Genomic DNA, 18,327 nt, shown 5'->3' with positions numbered 1-18,327 from the left:
GGCCCCCTGGCTGAGGCTTCCCTCTGTGTCGAAGTCCCTCTTTTAGGGGGGGTCTGGCTCCTGGTGATGATTTGCAACGGGCTTTCTTAACTGCGGCTGTAGGGTGAGCTGGCGTGCCAGGCTGGCAGCTCAGACTCTGACTTGTCCTGTCGTGACTGAATAGCGTAGGATTCTGAGGGCAGGGCCTGGCTGGCAGGCAGCGTGTGGGTGCTAGCTAGCCTGGAGAGGTTAAAGGGCAGGACCTGCCCAGAGACCCATCACTTCCCTTTGCTTCAGTGACCTCGGGGGCAGTGGTGGCATTCTGGTAGTGCCCAGGGACTCCAATGCCCTATGCAAGGCGCTGTACAGATTAATCACAAGGAAGGCAGTCCCTGTCCCAGACTGGTCCTAGTCTGGCTGCCATTCCAGGGGGGTGTTAATAATAGCATGGACTCTTTGTGCAATTCTTCCCTTGGGTTTTCAAAGGTAGTTTTGTATCCTCTCTAAAAAACCCCAGCCCCTCGCATCAATCCAGCGCCTGCAACCCCAAGGATCCCAGAGCACTACCAGAACTGGTCCAAACCACAGAGCTGATCGCTTTGCTCGCCCCCTGAAGTGGAGCTGCCTCTGGGGCAGAACGCAGGAATGGTTGAACTGCAAGCAACACAGGCCAAAACAAAAGAGAGAGCAGTTCTTGCCATGGGAGGCGTCTGCAAAAGGGCAGGTTTCAGAGTAACAGCCGTGTTAGTCTGTATTCGCAAAAAGAAAAGGAGTACTTGTGGCACCTTAGAGACTAACCAATTTATTTGAGCATGAGCTTTCGTGAGCTACAGCTCTCAAATAAATTGGTTAGTCTCTAAGGTGCCACAAGTACTCCTTTTCTTTTTGCAAAAGGGCAGAGTCCTGTGGAGGGGGAGAGAGGCTCTTCCAGTGGTTGGAGCCCCGGTGTTCCTGGCTTCAACTCCTGGCCACACCAATGACTTGGGCACGTCATTACGTCCCTCTGTGCGTTGTAAAATGGGGGTGATTGTCGCTGATTCAGCTAATTAATGTAGCTCAATGAAGCAATATTTGCAAGGTGCTTTGAGAGCCTTGGTTTGAAGGTGTGGCGGGAGATCCATTGCGCTGAGCTGACAATGTCAGATCGCGGCGACTGGTCTGCATGTCCCCAAGCCTGCCCGTTCGCTTGTCGCAGGTGAACGTAGGTTGCGTGACACCTAGCTCTCGCTCAGTGATCCCAGAGGCCCTTGTGGGTGCTCAAACCTTAAGGCCATGAAGTGCAAGCGTCAGCCCTTGTGGGAAGCGCTAGTCACCAGCTCCCCAGATTGCTACAGTATCATGAGGGCCCGATCCTGCCAGCCTCACCCATGGGCTGTGACGGAGGCGGCTGCTCAGCTGATTCAGGAGAGTAGACCTGGTCCTGTTTCATGTCAGTTGCATCCTATAGTTATAGGCTTAACTCCTCCCATTCACCCCGGGGCAGCGTCATTGACCTTGAGAGACTTACTCCCCGTTTGCAGGAGGGTGAGATCTGATCAGGCCAGTGGATATTTAAGAGCAGGTCCCTGCTGGGCTTTCCTGTAGCTCCCGCTGCAAGAAGCTTTCTCTTCTGGCAGCATCAACAAGACTGAAGTACTGGGGGGAGCTCCCTGCTCTGGGCGGCTGGGCTCCAGCCCTCATGCTCCCAGGGAGGAGGCAGGGACGAGATGGTGACAGGTCTATTTATAGGCGTGCCATCGATCGGCGATTTGCATCGCTCCTTCGGCCGCCGATCGATGGCTCCATTAAAACACGGAGCCCGAATCAATATGCCCCCTCAACTCGCGCAAAGGTGAAACACATTAGCAGGGTGGCCGTGCCCGTTGGTGTCTCCCCTGCCAGCCACAAAGTCACCGCAGAGAGAGGCCCCCTCCACCCGCTCGGGCCTGGCGCACTAAGTGACGGAGCGAGGGCCTGAACTGCAAGGGGAGGAGATGCAAGGAGGGTTAAGCAGCTCCCCCTTCCTTCCCCTTGGCTTGGATTCAGTTCCCAGATCTGCCTCCCTGCCTGTCCTTTTGGTGCCGAGTTAGCATCCAGGGTGACTTTGCTCTCTCTCCAGCTATCTAGATTGCAGCTCCCAACTAAAGTCTAGATGCCTGGGGTACTGACACGGCCCCTGTGCTCTTAGTGTCACAGCATCACGATCTTATTGATCTTCCCAGCCTCCCTGTGAGGCAGGGAAGTGCCATCATCTCCTTCTCACAGAGGGGAAACTGAGGCATGGAATCACTAAGGGATTGTACCATGGTCAGCCAGGGAATCTGTGGTCTCCTTAGTCCCAGGCAGTGCCCTTCCTGTGAGATTGACAATGAGGCACCTCTCTCTGTCCAATACAGGCCCTTCGGCATAGCCTGGCCTAGCAAGAGGTGCATTCTGGGGCTTGTGCAGCGTCCTCCGAAGCATGTAGTGTTGGCCAGAGGTGGGACGCCTGGCTAGCTGGGCCGTCGCTCTGTGCTGGTTCCGGTGCGGCTGGATTGCTGATCTAGCCCGGGCGTAACAGGAAGCCGATGGTGGTCCTGGTGTGCTCAGAGTCAGGCACGGGTACGGCGGTGTGGGGGCCGTGGATCGGTGCGTTCCCTCCATGTGGGGAGCGGAGTGGAGGGTGCCTGCTGGAGCCCGTCGCTATGACCTGGCCTTTCTCCTTCCCGCCAGCCAAGCTCATCGTGGAGACGGACACCTTCGGGAGCCGCGTGCGCATCAAAGGGGCTGAGACCGGGTTCTACATCTGCATGAACAAGAAGGGGAAGCTGATTGGCAAGGTAAGGGGGGTCAGGCCTGGGAACACAGTGCCCCACAGGGAAGAGGGGGATGGACAGAGGGAGGTGTCGATCCAGAGGCCCCTGAAAAGTAGGGGAAGGGGAGAATCTGGCTGTGGGGATCAAGGAGGCGATGGGGCTGGCAAGCTGGGCGTCACGGGGCGAATTCCATGATTCTCCTCACAAATAGCTGGCCTGCTCTGATGATCTGGGACCAGCACCCGGAGCGTTCAGCTGCTCCGTGGGGCTGGCCCATCCTGTGCATGGCCCCTGAACTCCCAACGCTTCCTTCCTCATGGGGGAGCCGCTCTTCGGGGCAGCGGGAGGGTAAACTCCACTTTCGGGCCAGGATCGGTGGGAAGGTTTTGTGTTACTCTCCTTCCCTGGCACTCGTCTGGGGGGGACCGAGGGGGTTCAGGCAATGCACAGACCTGCAGCGGTAGCTGCTTCCTGCACTCTCACCCCCAGGCCCTCTGAACAGCTGCTGGCCGGAGCGAGTGATGCCAGCTCAACCAGCCACCCCCCGTTCTGCCCCTGCCCCCACTTGCATGTACCTAGACTGGCATTTCTTGGGCTCTCATCCCTGTGGGCCCATTATCTCCTCTTCCCTCTCTCCATAGCTTCACACACGTTTATTTCACTGCTCTGCGGGCAGACCCTGGTTTAGGAGCCTAGTTTAGACACAAGAAACCCGGCGGCTGGTGCAAATCGGTGGCGTGCCGTTGCGATCCGTAGACTCTGATTTGCACCAGCAGGGGATCTGGCTCGTGAGGAATTCCTACGCCGGCCCCTGATTGCAGTGCTCTGGGACGCGCAGGCTCTGTCCCTGGGGCACCAGAGTTGGTTCTGCACATGCAGGAATCCCAGCGCTGGGGAAACCTGGCCTGGCGTGAAGAAGTTCTTGTGGGAGGAGGTTCCGCTGGGCCTAGAGCTATTGGGGCAGTTCCTCCTCTCAACTCGCCAGTGCAGCCATGGGGTAACCAGGAGGGGACGGTGTCCTGTTATATATTCCCATCGCTGACGTCAGCTAGCCAGGGAGCGTGGCAGTTCTGCAGATATTTGCGCGTGCCAGGCTTAGCTCGGCAGGTGTGCGCCATGGGTCTCGCTCGCAGGCTCACTCTGCCAGGGGCTTGGCTGGCCACAGGCTCATTAGCTGCCGGCATGAATGGAGTGTACACGTGTGATCGCATGCGCCAAACTGCACCTCCTGGCCCACATTCCCAGCCCCGTCCAGCCTTCCCCAGATCCTGGTCTGGAGCAGGAAGGGTTAGTGCAACGGCTTAAATCTGATTTCTCTCTCCACCTTGCGGTGATGCCGCCCTGTCCCCTTTCCCTTCCTCCCTGACTCTGAGCTGGCCTGGCGCTGCTGCCGGACATTAAGTGCCTGCCCTGCCCACCTGCTTCTCTTCCCCGCGGCCATTTCTTTCCGGATGTTGCAGGCGTGATCTGGCTGTGAGGGGTGATGAGCTCCCTGCGCTGTCTGGATCCTGCCACCCGCTTGGGGCCTGATCTCACCACTCACCTGCGCCTGCCGTCAGCAACACAGCGCCCAGGGGTTTGGAGAGGGAGGCTCCACCTCAGGTCTGAGGACTCTCCCCGTTTCTGGCACATGGCGTCAGGTGTATATATGATGCTGCCTGCCCCTTGCTGCAAGGGCTCGGACTGGCCACCAGCTTGCTCAGGCCGCTCCTGCTCACTGGGGGTCCTAGGGCATTCGTCTCAGGACCCAGACTGTTAACGCTGGGGTCCAGCTTGGGAAATGACGCTCTGCCTTCCGAGAGCTCCGGTGCCATCCGGGCCCCGCACTCTGTGCTTCCTGTCCTAACTTGTTATGCAGTGTTGCTGTGCGTGGCTAACCAGGCTCCATGCTTCACCCCAGAGCCAGTTTCCCTTCTGCAGTTGATGGAGCGATCCCCGCATGTCCTCCAGCACTGTCCATGAGCATCTTAGTGGCTGCTCCAGAAATGCCAGGCGCTGCTGTTGTCAGGCCAGGTGCTGGCTCCTTACTCCCCTTTTACTCTGTCCTTACTCCAGCGGGAAGGATTCAGCCTATTACAGTAAAACCTGTGGGTGAACCCCTCCCCCGCTTTGGGGGCAAAACTCCCCCGGACTTCACTTGGGCCAGGATTTCACCCTCTTTCTAATGCCTCTTTTGCCGCTTTCCAGCCTCAGATTTGCAGCCCTTTTAATCTGGGCTTCAGAATCAGAGCAGCTCCAGCGCGGGAGATCTGGACTGGTCGCCCGTTTACGACAGGGCTGCCCCAGATCCCATTCAGCTCCGTGTCTCAGGAGCCTGTTTCATCCCAGCCAGGAGGGCTAGAGACTCCAGCTCATTTCTAGTCCTGGCGGGTTGAGTTTTACACCTCTATCAGTTCCGGTCTCTTTCTCTCCCTCTGCCTGCCCAGCTGGCCCGCGGTCACTACGCCTCTGTCTACACGACACAGCCGCGTCGCTAAAAGTCGGGCAGCGTAGCCGCTCTTTGTCGGCACATCCTTCCACCCCAAGGAGCAGCGTTTGCGTTGTACAACGCGCTGTTCACACTGGCACTTGCCACGGCAAAACTTTTGTCTTTCAGGGTGTGTGTGTGGGGGGTTAACACCTCTGAACCACAAATGTTTTGTTGCTCAGTTGCCAGTGTAGACCTAGCCTAAGGCTCACGCCGGGAGGGATATGGAAGACACTACAGTCCCTTGTGATGGAGTATGTTGCACCAGCACCTACAGAGCCCTCTCCAGGATCAGGGCCCCACTGGCCTAGGAGCTGTACGGACAAGTGAGGACAGCTCCTACCCCATGGGGCTGTTTGTGTGGGTATCACTGTGCATGAGTGTAAATGTTTGTACTATCAGGGCAGTTGAGTCTAGGTCTGGATTGGTAGCCAAATTCCCCTCCAGGTTCGAGGGGTTTGTGGCCGGAGCCCAACCCCTAGGGCCCCACTGGAAATCTGGGATCAGGATGCCGTGTTTGGAGCTGTTTGGGTGCAGCCCCATCTCCCGTGATGACGCTCCTTCCATGCTCCAGGCGATGACACACGCTGGGGGCTGGAGGGTGCCTGGCAGGACGTGTGTATATGGGTGTGTCACACGGGCATGAGCTTTCACAGGCGCTGAGCACCCAGCCTACCAGCTGCAGTCAGGGGAAGCTGCAGATGCTCAGCCCCTGGGAGCTGCCGAGAGTTGCATTTCAGAGCGAGAGAGACATTCCCTGCTCATTGGAAATGTGCTGCCATGCCCTGGCCTGTGGCCTCAGGCACTAGGCGTTACAGCAGGGCATGAGGAATCCCCCTAGCCTGGGGCCAGGGTTGTCCCATCTGCAGCGCAGCATCCGGTCCTGTCCGTCACACTCCTCCCGAGTGTGTTTTAAATAGCGGAAGTGAGACCTTCCTCCTAACCGGGACTGCGGCCACCCGGGGACTGGGAAGTATGCCGTGCGGGCCTCCTCAGCGTGCGCCGTACTTCTCGGTTGCAAATTAAGTGGTCATGTGATGCTATTTGAGCCAATCAAAGGAGAGGATAGAGGACTAAAGCACCAGTTAGAGCAGAGGTAGCCAATAGGCGGACCGCCAGCCAAATCTGGACCGCCAGCCAAATCCGGACCGCCAGCTTTTGGATGGACCCCAAAATCTTTTACTTCCTATCGTTATTATTATTATTTTATTATTTTCTCTGGAGTCTGGACCTTGACTATAACTTGACCAAGAAATTTGGATCTTGACAAAAACCAGTTGACTACCCCTGAGTTCGAGCATTAAAACACAGACCTGAGGGATGGGGGCTGTTTCCAAGGGCGAGAGCAACAAGGAGATGGGACGCGTGAGTTCTAGTTCCATCTCTGCCACGGGTGGTGCTGGGCAAGTCAGCTAATCTCTTCATGCCTCAGTTTCTCACTTGGTGAAACAGTTATACAAATGCTTTTTTGCAACACAAATTACAATTACATCAATTCAGATTTGTGAAGCACGTAGGGAACCTGAAATAAAGACATCAGGCCAGCGGTACTTGCTATTGTTTGTTCTGCTTCCCAGAGCAGAGAGCTGTAGGAACCATGAGGGAGGGAAAATGACGAAGGTGGCAGAACTAGGAACCTGGCTCCCAGTGTCCTGGGATGTGTCTGGCCTAGCTGGAAGCAGGAAATACCACCAACTCCTGCAAAGAGGTTCTGGCTGACTTCTGAGCGGACGGCCACGTCCTTTGGTTCCGTGGCAGCACGAACCGCAGCACTGCCAAATCGTGTGACTCGACTGTGAGTTTCCTGATACTGGCTGTTTTGCTTAAAGCCCAGATCCTGGGGCTAGGGGATCACAGGAGAATCCCAGCTTTCATTTTTAAAAAGGTTTCAGAGTAACAGCCGTGTTAGTCTGTATTCGTAAAAAGAAAAGGAGTACTTGTGGCACCTTAGAGACTAACCAGTTTAATTGAGCATGAGCTTTCGTGAGCTACATCCGATGAAGTGAGCTGTAGCTCACGAAAGCTCATGCTCAAATAAACTGGTTAGTCTCTAAGGTGCCACAAGTACTCCTTTTATTTTTAAAAAGGGAAGTTTTTAGTCTCTCTCTCCCTGGTGGTTGTAGAGACGAGACAAGCTTGGGAACGTGACCCCTCCAGGCTCAGAAGGAGACTCCCGCATTTATTATTTTTAAAGCTCTTTTTTGAAGCCAGTCTCCTGATTTTGGGGGCCTGGTTCCTGCTTTGTGAGCAGCTGGGGCTGGCCACAGTGAAGTCCAACCATTGCTGACTGTATCTGTGTCCCCGTTCTTCCCCTCCACAGAGCAACGGCAAAGGCAAAGACTGCGTCTTCACGGAGATCGTCCTGGAGAACAACTACACGGCGCTGCAGAACGCCAAGTACGAGGGCTGGTACATGGCCTTCACCCGCAAGGGCCGGCCCCGCAAGGGCTCCAAGACGCGGCAGCACCAGCGCGAGGTACACTTCATGAAGAGGCTCCCCAAGGGCCACCAGACCACTGAGCCCCACAGACGCTTTGAGTTCCTCAATTACCCCTTCAACCGGAGAAGTAAAAGGACTCGAAACTCCAGCCCTCGGCTGGGCCCCTGACTTGCCCCGCCCCCCTGCCTCCCGAGCCCCGCCCCCTTTTCCTCTGCGTAGGGATGTGCTGGACTGTGACTAGAGACTTTTTTTTATATGGTTATTAAAAAAGGGAAAAAAAAGGAGGAAAAAAATGACCGGGTCTAGTTGTTTTGTTTTGTTTTGTTTTTCACAAGAAGAGAAAAGAAAGAGGCTCTATTTTTGTATTCCAACGTTAAAAAAGCAATGACATGTTCAAGGACTCGTGAACGGGGAAAGCCCCTTCCCGTAGACTCACTCTAGCCGGTTGGAGGTTGTGTTTTATTTCTGTAGCTCTAGGGGAAAGGGGGTGAAAAAATCGGTTTAAAACAAACAAGCCACAACAAAACCCCACCCCAGTCTGGGACCAAAGTACGACTTCACATAAAGAACTGGAGGCTGATTTGAAAAGAAAAAAAGATGGGAAATAAAAGAGGCGGGGGAGGGATTTGAAGACTAGGAACCAGGACTCCTGGGTTCTTTCCCCAGCTCTACTCAGGTGCCTGTTGGGTTTCCTTTGGTGGTAATTGGGCTGCCTGTGGCTTCCCACTATTGATGTAGCTATTTCTTTAGCTGGACGAGGGGTGGTTTGATACTGTTCTGATCCCACAACGCAGCTGCTTTCCCAGCTCCCCATCTTTCCGCAGGAGGCTGGAGCGGATGGGGGGATAAGAGATGCCCCCAGGCAAAATCCTGGGTGGAGATGGCACCTCTGTTAACAAGAGGAACCTGGGAATTTTCTAAAGCTGCGATGGCAGGGCAGGGGGCAGTGACTGAACGAGAGAGGTTTGTCCCCACGAACTATTGTGACTCTTCATTGAAAACTGCCCTTTTTTTTTAGTGGCTAAAACAAAAATTCCCAAAACCAAAACACTTTCAGCAGTTTTTGGCTGAATTTAAAAAAAAAAAATTTTTTTCCATTCTGAGGCCAAATTTCCCAGCCCCCCATCACACAGACAGGTTTGCTGTGAGGAGAGCGGCCATTTTTAACGGCAAACTTCAGTTTGTCAAATGCCCAGTTTCCCTGTGGGGGGGAAATATTGATGGGAAATTTTCCAGCCATCCTAGCTCTGAACCAAGCCCTGGGAGGAGGACTCTGCAAAGGGTTAAAAATAATATTAAAAAGATCGTTAATGGGGAGAAAGAACAGAGACACCGTATCAAAGCCGGAACCCGGGTGGCTTCTCATCCGGTCTTTGTGATTGCTTGTTTTTGTTTCCTTGAGGATTTTTTTTTTTGTCGTGTACAAATTTAATATGAAATGATTGAAATATTTATTTAATATGTGCATTAAAATTTGTATTAGTATGAACGAGCTTGTCTGCTTTCCGGGCTCAAGGGCAGGGTAGGGGGAGGACGTCTTTTAGAGAGGGACAGGGCGAGGCCTGAAAATGCGGGACCTGGTTGGAACTGGTGGGACCAGGGGGGTTTAGTGATTTGCCGCTGAGCTCAGCCTTTTAGGGCCGGAGTCCCAAGGGCTCGGCATACGCGATTGGGAGCAGATTTTCTGAAGAGTTCAGCCCCCACTTAAAGTCGTAGATTTTAAGGCCAGAAGGAACCAGCTGATCACAATCTGACCTCCTGTGTAGCACAGGTGTAGAATTTCATCCTGGCTCAAGCGTCTTCCAGAGAGGCAGCCAGTCTTGATTAGAAGGTTCAAGAGAGGGAGAACCCACCGCTACCCTTGACAGGTTGTTTCAGTGGTTAATCACCCTCCCTGTTCAGGATCTGCGCCTCGTTTCTAATTGGAATTTGTTGGTCTTTAGCTTCCAGCCACTGATCCTTGTTGTACTTGGCTCTGCTAGATTAAAGAGCCCTTTAGCACCTGGTGTTTTCTCCCCTGTGAAGATACTTTTCCACTGTGATCAAGTCACCAAAGTAAGCGAGCCCTGTACTGAGGTCAGCAAGGACTTGAGAGTTTGTGGGGAGAAAAGGGGCTTTTTCGCTTTCGGAGCAGGCCGAGTCCCGGCCGAGATCACAGTTGGTCTGGGGCGGAGGAGGAGATTTGGCCGGGTGGGACGTGGCGTTGGCTTCCTGGCTATGGAGACCAAGGAATTCATGTATATACAAAATAGCTGCAAGCTTCCCACCTCCCCCCCGGCTTCGGGTGTGTGCGTGTGTGTGTGTGACCGCCTTTGGGGGGGTATTCGGACTCAGTGGCCCATGTGATCTATGGTGTGTTTGCTGGGGGAAGGGGGGGAGAATGGGGGCTAGCTAAGGCAGTGAGGGCAGAGGCTTGCTGGCCAGGACCTGGCACGAGGCCGCCCCTGCTCACTGAGGTCATGGGCTAGGCTCTCCACGGTAGAGCCTGCTGGTTATAATGGCAGCCGGTTGGTGATTTGGTGGGTGAAATCCATTCCTGTGGGGCAGGCCCCAGGCGTCTCGCAGCGGGCAGGCCTGGCTTCCGTCCCGCTGGGCCTCAGGATGGGCAAAGACCCCGCGCCCTAGACAAGGCAACACTTTGCTCTCCAGACTCATGCCCGGCAGGTTTCTTCCCACCTTCTTATTTTGACAGTGATTTTAGAGGAGGGGCCGGTCCCCTGTGCAGGGCGGTGGGGTGAGAGGAGTCTGGCTTGTCGACCCCAGACGCCTTCTCGTGGGGTCCCCTCAGCGGGGCGCTACCCAGGCACTTCAGGGCGAGGTTTGTCCCCCATCTGCTAATGGTCCGCAGCCCCGGCCTGAGCAGGGCTCCGTGGGGCCGAGCCCATAGCTTGCGTTCCTTGGCTCGGTCGTTCCTCTGCGGCAGTGACCGAGAAGGGGCCGACAAGAGCCAGTGCTGGGGGTGTTTGGGGGGGCGCTGCTGGGTTTGGAGCGACAGACGCAAAGGCCAGGTGGGACCGACACGCGTGGCTGGTCTGACCAGCCACAGAACCTCGGCCACCCGCTCCTGTGAGAGGCCCTGCACCTCCAGCACGACTGACGTCCTCACATGGGCCTCATCGTTCCTGGCCCCGGTCGCCCGTCAGCCTCCCCGACTCCCGCCCGCAGCAAGTACCTGCTGGGTAATGGGGAGATGACGGAGACGGGGCTGCTTGGTTGTTTCTCTGGGGCCCCTTTGGCTCTAATCTGGGAATCGCCGCCTGCCCCATACTCAGCACTCGGCATCTGCCGCACGCGGGCTGGCCCTGGGTCGCCTGAGGCCAACCGGGACCGTTCGGCTCCCCCCAGCTGACCTCCCGCAGAGCACAGGCCTCTCCCAGGGGCGCCTGCAGCCTGATTGTCACGTCTGGGGGAGCTGGAGCAGCTGGGTTACAAGACACCCGAGCCTGACGCCAGGCGATGGAGAAACCGCCACAGCTCTAGGTAAGTTGTTCCCATGGTTATTGAGCCCAACATCCCTCCCCCAGATTCTGCATTTACTTCCTGTCTCGTTTGAATGGATCCAGCTTCCACTTCCAGCCACTGAATGTTGTTCTGCCTTCCTCGGGTAAAGGACGGAGCCCTCTACTACTGCCTGCCTGAATAAATTAACGAATGAATCCCTTACCCCCTCCCATTGAGCCCATTTTGCAGACGGGGAAGCTGAGGCACAGAGCTCGGCGTCACTAGCCATGGCCCAGATTAAAAAAGCCAAACCTACACTGAATAAGAAGCAGCTCAGGGCCCTTCCTCATGCAATCTTCATTCACTGACTTTGGGGGCATTAGCTGGGTGAGCCAGGCTCCTGAGGGGAAGGCGCCGAAGGCTCACCCCTTTGGTGGACCCTGCAGGCCAGCTTGGGCCCAAGCTGCCGTTGCCTTGTGGAGTCATTTGCACTGGTGCAAAGTGGGGCTGAGCTGGTGGCGTTTTGCACCCGTGGTGCACGGGCGTGAAGCACAGCCCAGGGGAGACTCTGGCTCCTGGTTACTACCCGCTAGTCAATACGTCCTCCGGTTTCAAAGGGAGGGATCGGGGGAAAATCCTCATGGCTGATCAAAGCAGAGCTGCACTGGCAAAGGAAACTAATGAGGTTTCCCCCTTCTGGTTTCAAGGATATGGCATTGAAGTGTCTCAAATATACTTACAGATAATAATTAACCAGAGGCCATGAAGCCCGTGAGACAGGGGAGGGCTGAGACATTGGGGTCTGGGTACTAGAAACCATTGGGCCCTTTGAAGGTTGGTTCATGCAGGAGACGATCCTGCTTCGAGCACTGAAGTTTCTGGGCTCACGCACCGCTGGAGGCTGATGGGAGCTGTTTGACGCACCCTGGGTTTGGGTGGGTTTTTCTAAGGTTCATTTAACAGGGAATTTCTTCTAGGGCCACCTGGATTCCAGGTGCTCCGAAGTGGGCGCCCCTCATGTCCGTGCTGCAGCACAAGAGGGACGCTGTTGCAGGGATGGCTCAGTGCAACGGCAGCGCCTGGCCCGTGAGACGCCAACCCCGTTCGCTGAGCACGAGGGGTGACTCCAACAGGGAGAAGACTCCTGGGGTTCTTGTCCCCGAGAGAATAGTGCGCTCGGCCGTTTTAGCGAGGACACAGCGCGAGCCCCCTCTGCGCCTTGCTAGGGCTTGCTAACCACAGCATTTGCAAACTTTAATGAAGCCTGGGGGGATTATTGTTCCCTTCCAGATGGGGAAACTGAGGCACAGGAAAGTGATTTAAGCACCACAGAGAGACGGTGGCCGACCTGGGACTAGAGTGCTCTGTGTGACAGGAAGCAGAGGAGTGTAGCCAGAGGGTGTGTCTACACCAGTGTAATGTTCACCTCCATTACAGTTGTGCCCTAATAGTCTGAGCACCAGGCTACGAGACAGGTGCTTCTGAGAGCTAAACCCTGCTCGGACAATGCCTCACCAGGGGAATCTCTTCCCCTCCCTGTGCCTCGGTTTCCCCATCTGTGAAGTGGGGATGGTTCCAGAGAGGCACGTGAGGCGAGGTGAAGATGGATGAAGTGCCGCGTGTGATTATTAAGCAATAGGCAGCGAGAGAGCGAAGAGGAGGGACTGTGTGAACGGCACTGCTGATGGGGTGGAGGAGACGAGCGTCCCCTCCCTGTGATCGGGTTAGTACCTTCTAACCTGGAAGGGCTGAAGCAGCCTGGTGGGAAATTGCCACCCGACAGCCACTGTGCTCCTGACCCGTGGGCCTCCCCTTTCCCCGACAAAAAGGAGTGAAAATTGGGCAAATAGGGCCTCTGAGAACGCCAGGGGCTGGGCTGGGCCGAGATCCAGCAGCTGACCCGTCCCCTGGCACGGTGGGGACAGGAGGTGGCAAATGGCCAGGAGTCATCACTGAATTCGGTCCCCGGGTTGGATCATTCGCTTCCCTGGCCCAGGCTGGGGACTGCCGGGGAACGCGACGTGAGCGCTGAGCCATGCCCCTCGCTGCAGGGATGGAGCAGGCATCTCCTGCTCAGGGCGGGACGCTCCACGGGAGAGATTTGTCGCCAGGTTGGTCCTTGGTACTACGGTGACGGGGCCACATCGGACCCGAGCTAGGTCGGATGAGCCAGGTGACAGTGATGTCATTTCGCTGAGCTGGCCAATCAGACTTCAGCAGACAAATTCACCCCTGCTTTAAGCAGGTGCAACGTTCGCTGGTGTCCCACCCAGGGAGACACTCTGGGAGCTCTTAGCCGCTCAGCAAAGGTAGCCATCCCTGGGCGAGTCGCACCGGATGGTTCCTGGCTTTGACGGTGCTGGCTGGATGCTGAGACCTCCCTGAGAAATCTCCCTGCTTGGCTCCATGCTGTGGTCATGCCACATGGAGATGTTGTTTGTGAGGCCTAATTAATGGCCGTTTGCAAGGTGCTCCGTGCGCTCATTCCTGTCATTATTCACCCCTAGCGTATTCTGCACCTGAAATCCTGGCTGCAAAGCTCACATGTGACAAAGGCCTGCTTGGGGTCCCATTATGTCCCTGGTCCTCAGGACAGCTTGTAGCTTCCACCCCGAATGGCTCTTCTCCTTAGCCGGCACTGGCGTAAGTGGCTCCCATGCCCTGTTGTGCCCGTTTTCTCCAGGGTTTCATCCGCCCAGGGGTCTTTTGAGCCCATGGCAGAGACTCCTCTCTGACCTCCCCAGAGCTTGGGACCCAGACTTCGTGGCTGGCCCCGATCTCTGGGGGAATTTGTGACCCAGCTCCCAGCACTGCAGCTGGAGGCTCGTCTCTGATTGTTACCCAGCTTCTCACTGGTCTCTGCCAAGCAGCTAACTGGTAAAATGTTTGTGCTTCTGCCCTGGCCCCCGGAGAGCGGGGCTGGCTCCAGGGCACTGTACCCCGCAGACGGGGGCCTGTTTGGGCCATCTTGGCTCAGGAAGGAGAGGCCAGAGTGTTTTGTTTATTGCATTGGGCTCAGCTTTCAAGCATCTCTCTTGCCATTCCCCCTCCCCCTCCTTTAATTAATTCTGGTTAAGAACTCCAGGCTTTATTGTGCCAAGGAGCTGAGGGCTCCCTGTGGGAAAAGTCACACCTTCTGAACAGCTTCTGATGCCATGCAAATGAAGGACAAGTCCAGGAAACGCTTTCATCTAAGACCTGTCCAGCCCCCTAGCCCATTAATTACACACATTTCATTTGTTGGAGAGCAATTCCTCTCCGGGGTTTGCTGATCGCACCCGCTGCACTTTCTAAACCCCCCTCCTTTTAAAGGGGGTTTATAGCCAGAAAAGGGACTCTCAGAACATCTCTGCAGGGGTGTCCCATATTGATTCACTCTCTGTTATTCTAGATCAACCTGGCTTGGTTCGCAAGGCAACAGGGGCTGGGGACGCTCAGCGCACAGCAGGGTCAAGCTCCCAAACTCAACCTGCTGGGACAACACATTCCCCGCGGGTGCTGGTTCTGAAACCCCAGCAGGCTGCTTTGTGCCTCTGCCACCCCTGCAGGTCGCGAAGATCCTGCGGTCTGAGCCGACGGGTGACCTGTGTGTCCAAAGAGAATCCAGCTCACTCTCCCAGGGCGGTTTCCACTCCAACGGGGCTAACGGGAGTAAAGCCGGGGAGGGGTCTGTGATTTAGGGAACCTCGTGAAGCTATTTTCAGGAGGGGCTCACAAATGAGTCTGACTTTTTGAAACGTTTCTTGTTCCCTGTAATTAGGAAAATAAGAATGGCCAGACTGGGTCAGACCAAAGGTCCATCGAGCCCAGTATCCTGTCTGCCGACAGTGACCAATGCCAGGTGCCCCAGAGGGAATGAACAGAACAGGGAATCATCAAGTGACCCATCCCCTGTCATCCAGTCCCAGCTTTGGCAGTCAGAGGCTTAGTTAGGGACACTCAGAGCATGGGGTTGTGGCCCTGACCATCTTGGCTAACAGTCATTGATAGACCTAGCTTCCATTAACTTATTTAGTTCTTTTTTGAACCCAGTTATATTTTTGGCCTTCACAACATCCCCTGACAATGAGTTCCACAGGTTAACTGTGTGTTTTGAGTGAAGAAGGACTTCCTTGTGTTTGTTTTAAACCTGCTGCCTATTAATGTAATTGGGTGACCCCTGGTACTTGTGTTATGGGAAGGGGTAAATAACACTTTCCTATTCACTTGCTCCACACCAGTCACGATTTTATAGCCCTCCCTCATCTCCCCCCGGAGTCGTCTCCAGTCTAATCTGAAAAGTCCAAGTCTTTTTAATCTCCCCTCATAGCCCTCATGAGGTCCAACCCCCTCATCATTTTTGTTGCCTTTCTCTGTGCCTTTCCCAATTCCAATGTATCTTTTTTGAGATGGGGTGACCACACCTGCACCCCGTGTTCAAGTGTGGATGTACCAGGGATCTCTATAGTGGCACGGGCGGCCGGTTTTGAAGGCCGGGGAAGGCTGGCCCTCCCCAACCGCCTTGCATGGCCCTTTCCTGCTTCCTGGTGCTGTGCTGTGGGGGGGCTCTTCCCTGCATGGCCAGGGCCCCAGGCTGGGAGTAATGGGGGCTGGCCTGTGCTCGGGGGCTGGGGGGATGTTGCCTGCCCACCTGCCTGGCGCTCTGAGGTTGTGGGGAGAGACTGGTGGCCATATGGGGTGGGGCGCTCTGGGCTTTGGCAGGACAGGCGGGGCCTCGGGCAGAAGGGACGGGACAGGGACTAGCCTCCCCGAGCCCGGGCTTCACCAGCTGCCCGTGTATAGTGGCATCATGATATCGTCTGTCTCATTATCTAACCCTTTCCTAATGGTTTCTGTTCGCTTTTTTGACAGCCGCTGCACATTGAGTGGATGTTTTCAGAGAACTACCCACAATGACTCCCACTTTTTTGGGTGGGAACGGCTAATCGAGACCCCATCATTTTGTACGTAGAGTTGGGATTATTTTTTCCAGTGTACAATACTCTGCGCTTATCAGCCTTGAATTTCATTTGCCCCGTTGCTGCTCAGTCACCAGGTTCTGTGAGGCTACGGGTGCGCGAGAGCGTTTACAGGGGTGGCAGCTGCCCGGCTGGACCCGCTCTCATGCACACGGGCGGGTGAGAGCTATCCTGCTGGCTTAGCTACCCCAGAGCTGCGAGTGGCAGTAGCTATGGCTCCTGCCGACAGTGCAGTCCACACCCACGCTTAGCTCGGTGGGATTTACCTCGCTCAGGAGGGGGGCTTTTTCACACCCCTGCGCGACATCGGTGACACCGCAGTCAGTGCCAGTGTGGACGTAGCCTAGATCTTTGCAGGCTGCTTTGGATTTAACTAGCATAGGTCATTTAGTATTGTCAGCAAACTTTGAAACTTGTGATTTTTTTCGTGAGTGATTCTTGTGTGTGTGTGTGAGAGAAAGAGAGAGACAGTGTTTAAGTGGGTAAGGGGAAGGCAGCCTGTTCTCTGGGTTCCAGATCAACTGCCCCCACCTCCTTACCAGTTCTTGGAGCGCAGGGCCCTATACAGTCTGTATCTAATTCTCCACTGGACCCTTTCTCTCCCTTGTGGGTTTGTTCATCTCCCTGCTAGCTCTCTGCTTCGTTTTTTCTCTTTCCTCCATCACATTTCTTTTCTCCCCCTGCCCCCACCGTCCTTTATTCACAGTCCCCCCCTCTGTCCCCACTCAGTCCAACCTGCCCCGTAGGACATTCCAGCCGGAGGTGAATTTCCGAACTGGCAGGGTTTGCCCAGCCCTGGTGAAAGGGTGGCTGTCACCGGGGCCAGCGGAAGGCGCGGGGTGCAGGGATGTGGAATAAGCTGGCATTTTCACAGCCACTTTCCTGGCCATAATAATAACACTTAGCACTTCTGTAGCACTTTGCATATTCAAAACACCTACATGGGTAGCTAATTAATGACCCTGCATCCCACTTACAATATCCATCTTGCACCTCTCCCAGATACACACGGCCTGCATTCCCCCCTGGGGGTGAAGGATAGTGGGAGCAATAGCTCACCAGATCTAAGGTGTGATCCCTCCCCAAATACACTTAAACTAGGGGTGGGAAAGGGCCTGTTCTGGGGAACACAGGGTAGACTGTGGATCATCTGACCTCATGGTTCTGCAGCAGCTGCCCCCATCTCTAGGGGTAACCTGTGGAGATGCCAGCTCTATCCCGAGCCTGGTCATGTCACGTGCTGGGACCCACAGTCTGCAGGGGATGTCATCCCTGCGGAGTTAACTCCAGTGATCAGCACCCAGGTCTAAGCCCCGGGTTAGCCTACTCTGGGTGCAAGCAGCCCACGGCCCAGCCCTGCCCGAGTTATTGCATCCTCACCGGTGCAGCGCTCCTGGATGTGTCACTGGCACTCCTGGGGGCACCGCCCGGGGCTCTTGGTGCTGCAGAGAGCTGAGCCGCTCTACGATTCTTTCCCAGTGAATTGCGGGAGAACGTGTCTGTCCCGGGCACAGGGGGATGGTGGGAAGGCCTTGGAGGACTAGTAGCACTCGTGTGGTTTTTGCCTGCATCTGCACTGCAAAGCAGGAGGTTACCAGCCCGAGGGAAAGTGGAACCCGGACTCTAAGCCATCCCCAGCCAGGCCAGCTAGCTCAGGGTGAAAGAACCAAACTCAGGTGAGAGGGTTTGTGTGGGTCACTGTCCCCTGCCCTCGCTGCCTGACCCTTCTCAGGTGCCACCCCTCCTACCATCCTGCCTGCTCCCCACCCATGAGCCCCCAAACTCACCCCTCCCAGGAGGCTCCTGCCTCAACCACCCTGGTCCCCTCTCTGCTGGCGAGACTCAGATTCACCCATCCCATGTCTTGTAGAGAAGGAGCCTGAGCTGCCACAGTCTAGGCACTTTGAGGGCCTGCCCCACAGAGTGGGACCCGAGCACCACGCTGGCAGCGCTCCCAGCCCTGGGACCTGCGCCTGGTACTTACAAGATTGCTGCATGGCAGCTTCCCAGGGGAAGAAACCCTGGCCCGTTTTCACTGGCAACGGACACTGGGGAAGGCAGTAGAAAAACTGGCCAGGTGGCAGCCCTGGCAGCACCTGGGTAAGGGCCCGAGCTAACACTGCAGTGCAGACAGACACACCCTCGGTGCTGTATTGGGGTGCAGTCATAGATTATAAAGCCAGATGGGATGATTATTCCCTGCTCACAATGACATTTGAAAACCCATCAGTTAGCCAGTTTTTAATCCATGTAGTGTGTGCCATGTTG

The 18,327-nt window shown here is 55.6% G+C and overlaps 1 protein-coding gene across 3 annotated transcripts in view; it reads left to right on the top strand.

The window, feature by feature from the left end:
- FGF8 (fibroblast growth factor 8) overlaps positions 1–9,246 on the top strand; it is a 31,761-nt gene extending 22,515 nt beyond the window's left edge. For all 3 annotated transcript variants that reach the window (XM_043552075.1, XM_043552074.1, XM_007070457.3), the window contains 2 exons: positions 2,671–2,777; positions 7,541–9,246. In XM_043552075.1, coding sequence (XP_043408010.1) covers positions 2,671–2,777; positions 7,541–7,828 — 395 coding nt within the window. In that variant the 3' untranslated portion in view covers positions 7,829–9,246. The remainder of the gene's footprint in view (positions 1–2,670; positions 2,778–7,540) is intronic.
- Positions 9,247–18,327: the final 9,081 nt, after the last annotated feature.

The sequence above is a fragment of the Chelonia mydas genome, chromosome 7 (genome assembly GCF_015237465.2).
Source record: "Chelonia mydas isolate rCheMyd1 chromosome 7, rCheMyd1.pri.v2, whole genome shotgun sequence".
NCBI lineage: Eukaryota > Metazoa > Chordata > Testudines > Cheloniidae > Chelonia > Chelonia mydas.
Note: the sequence above shows the minus strand (reverse complement) of the source record. Positions and strands in the feature narration are given on the sequence as shown.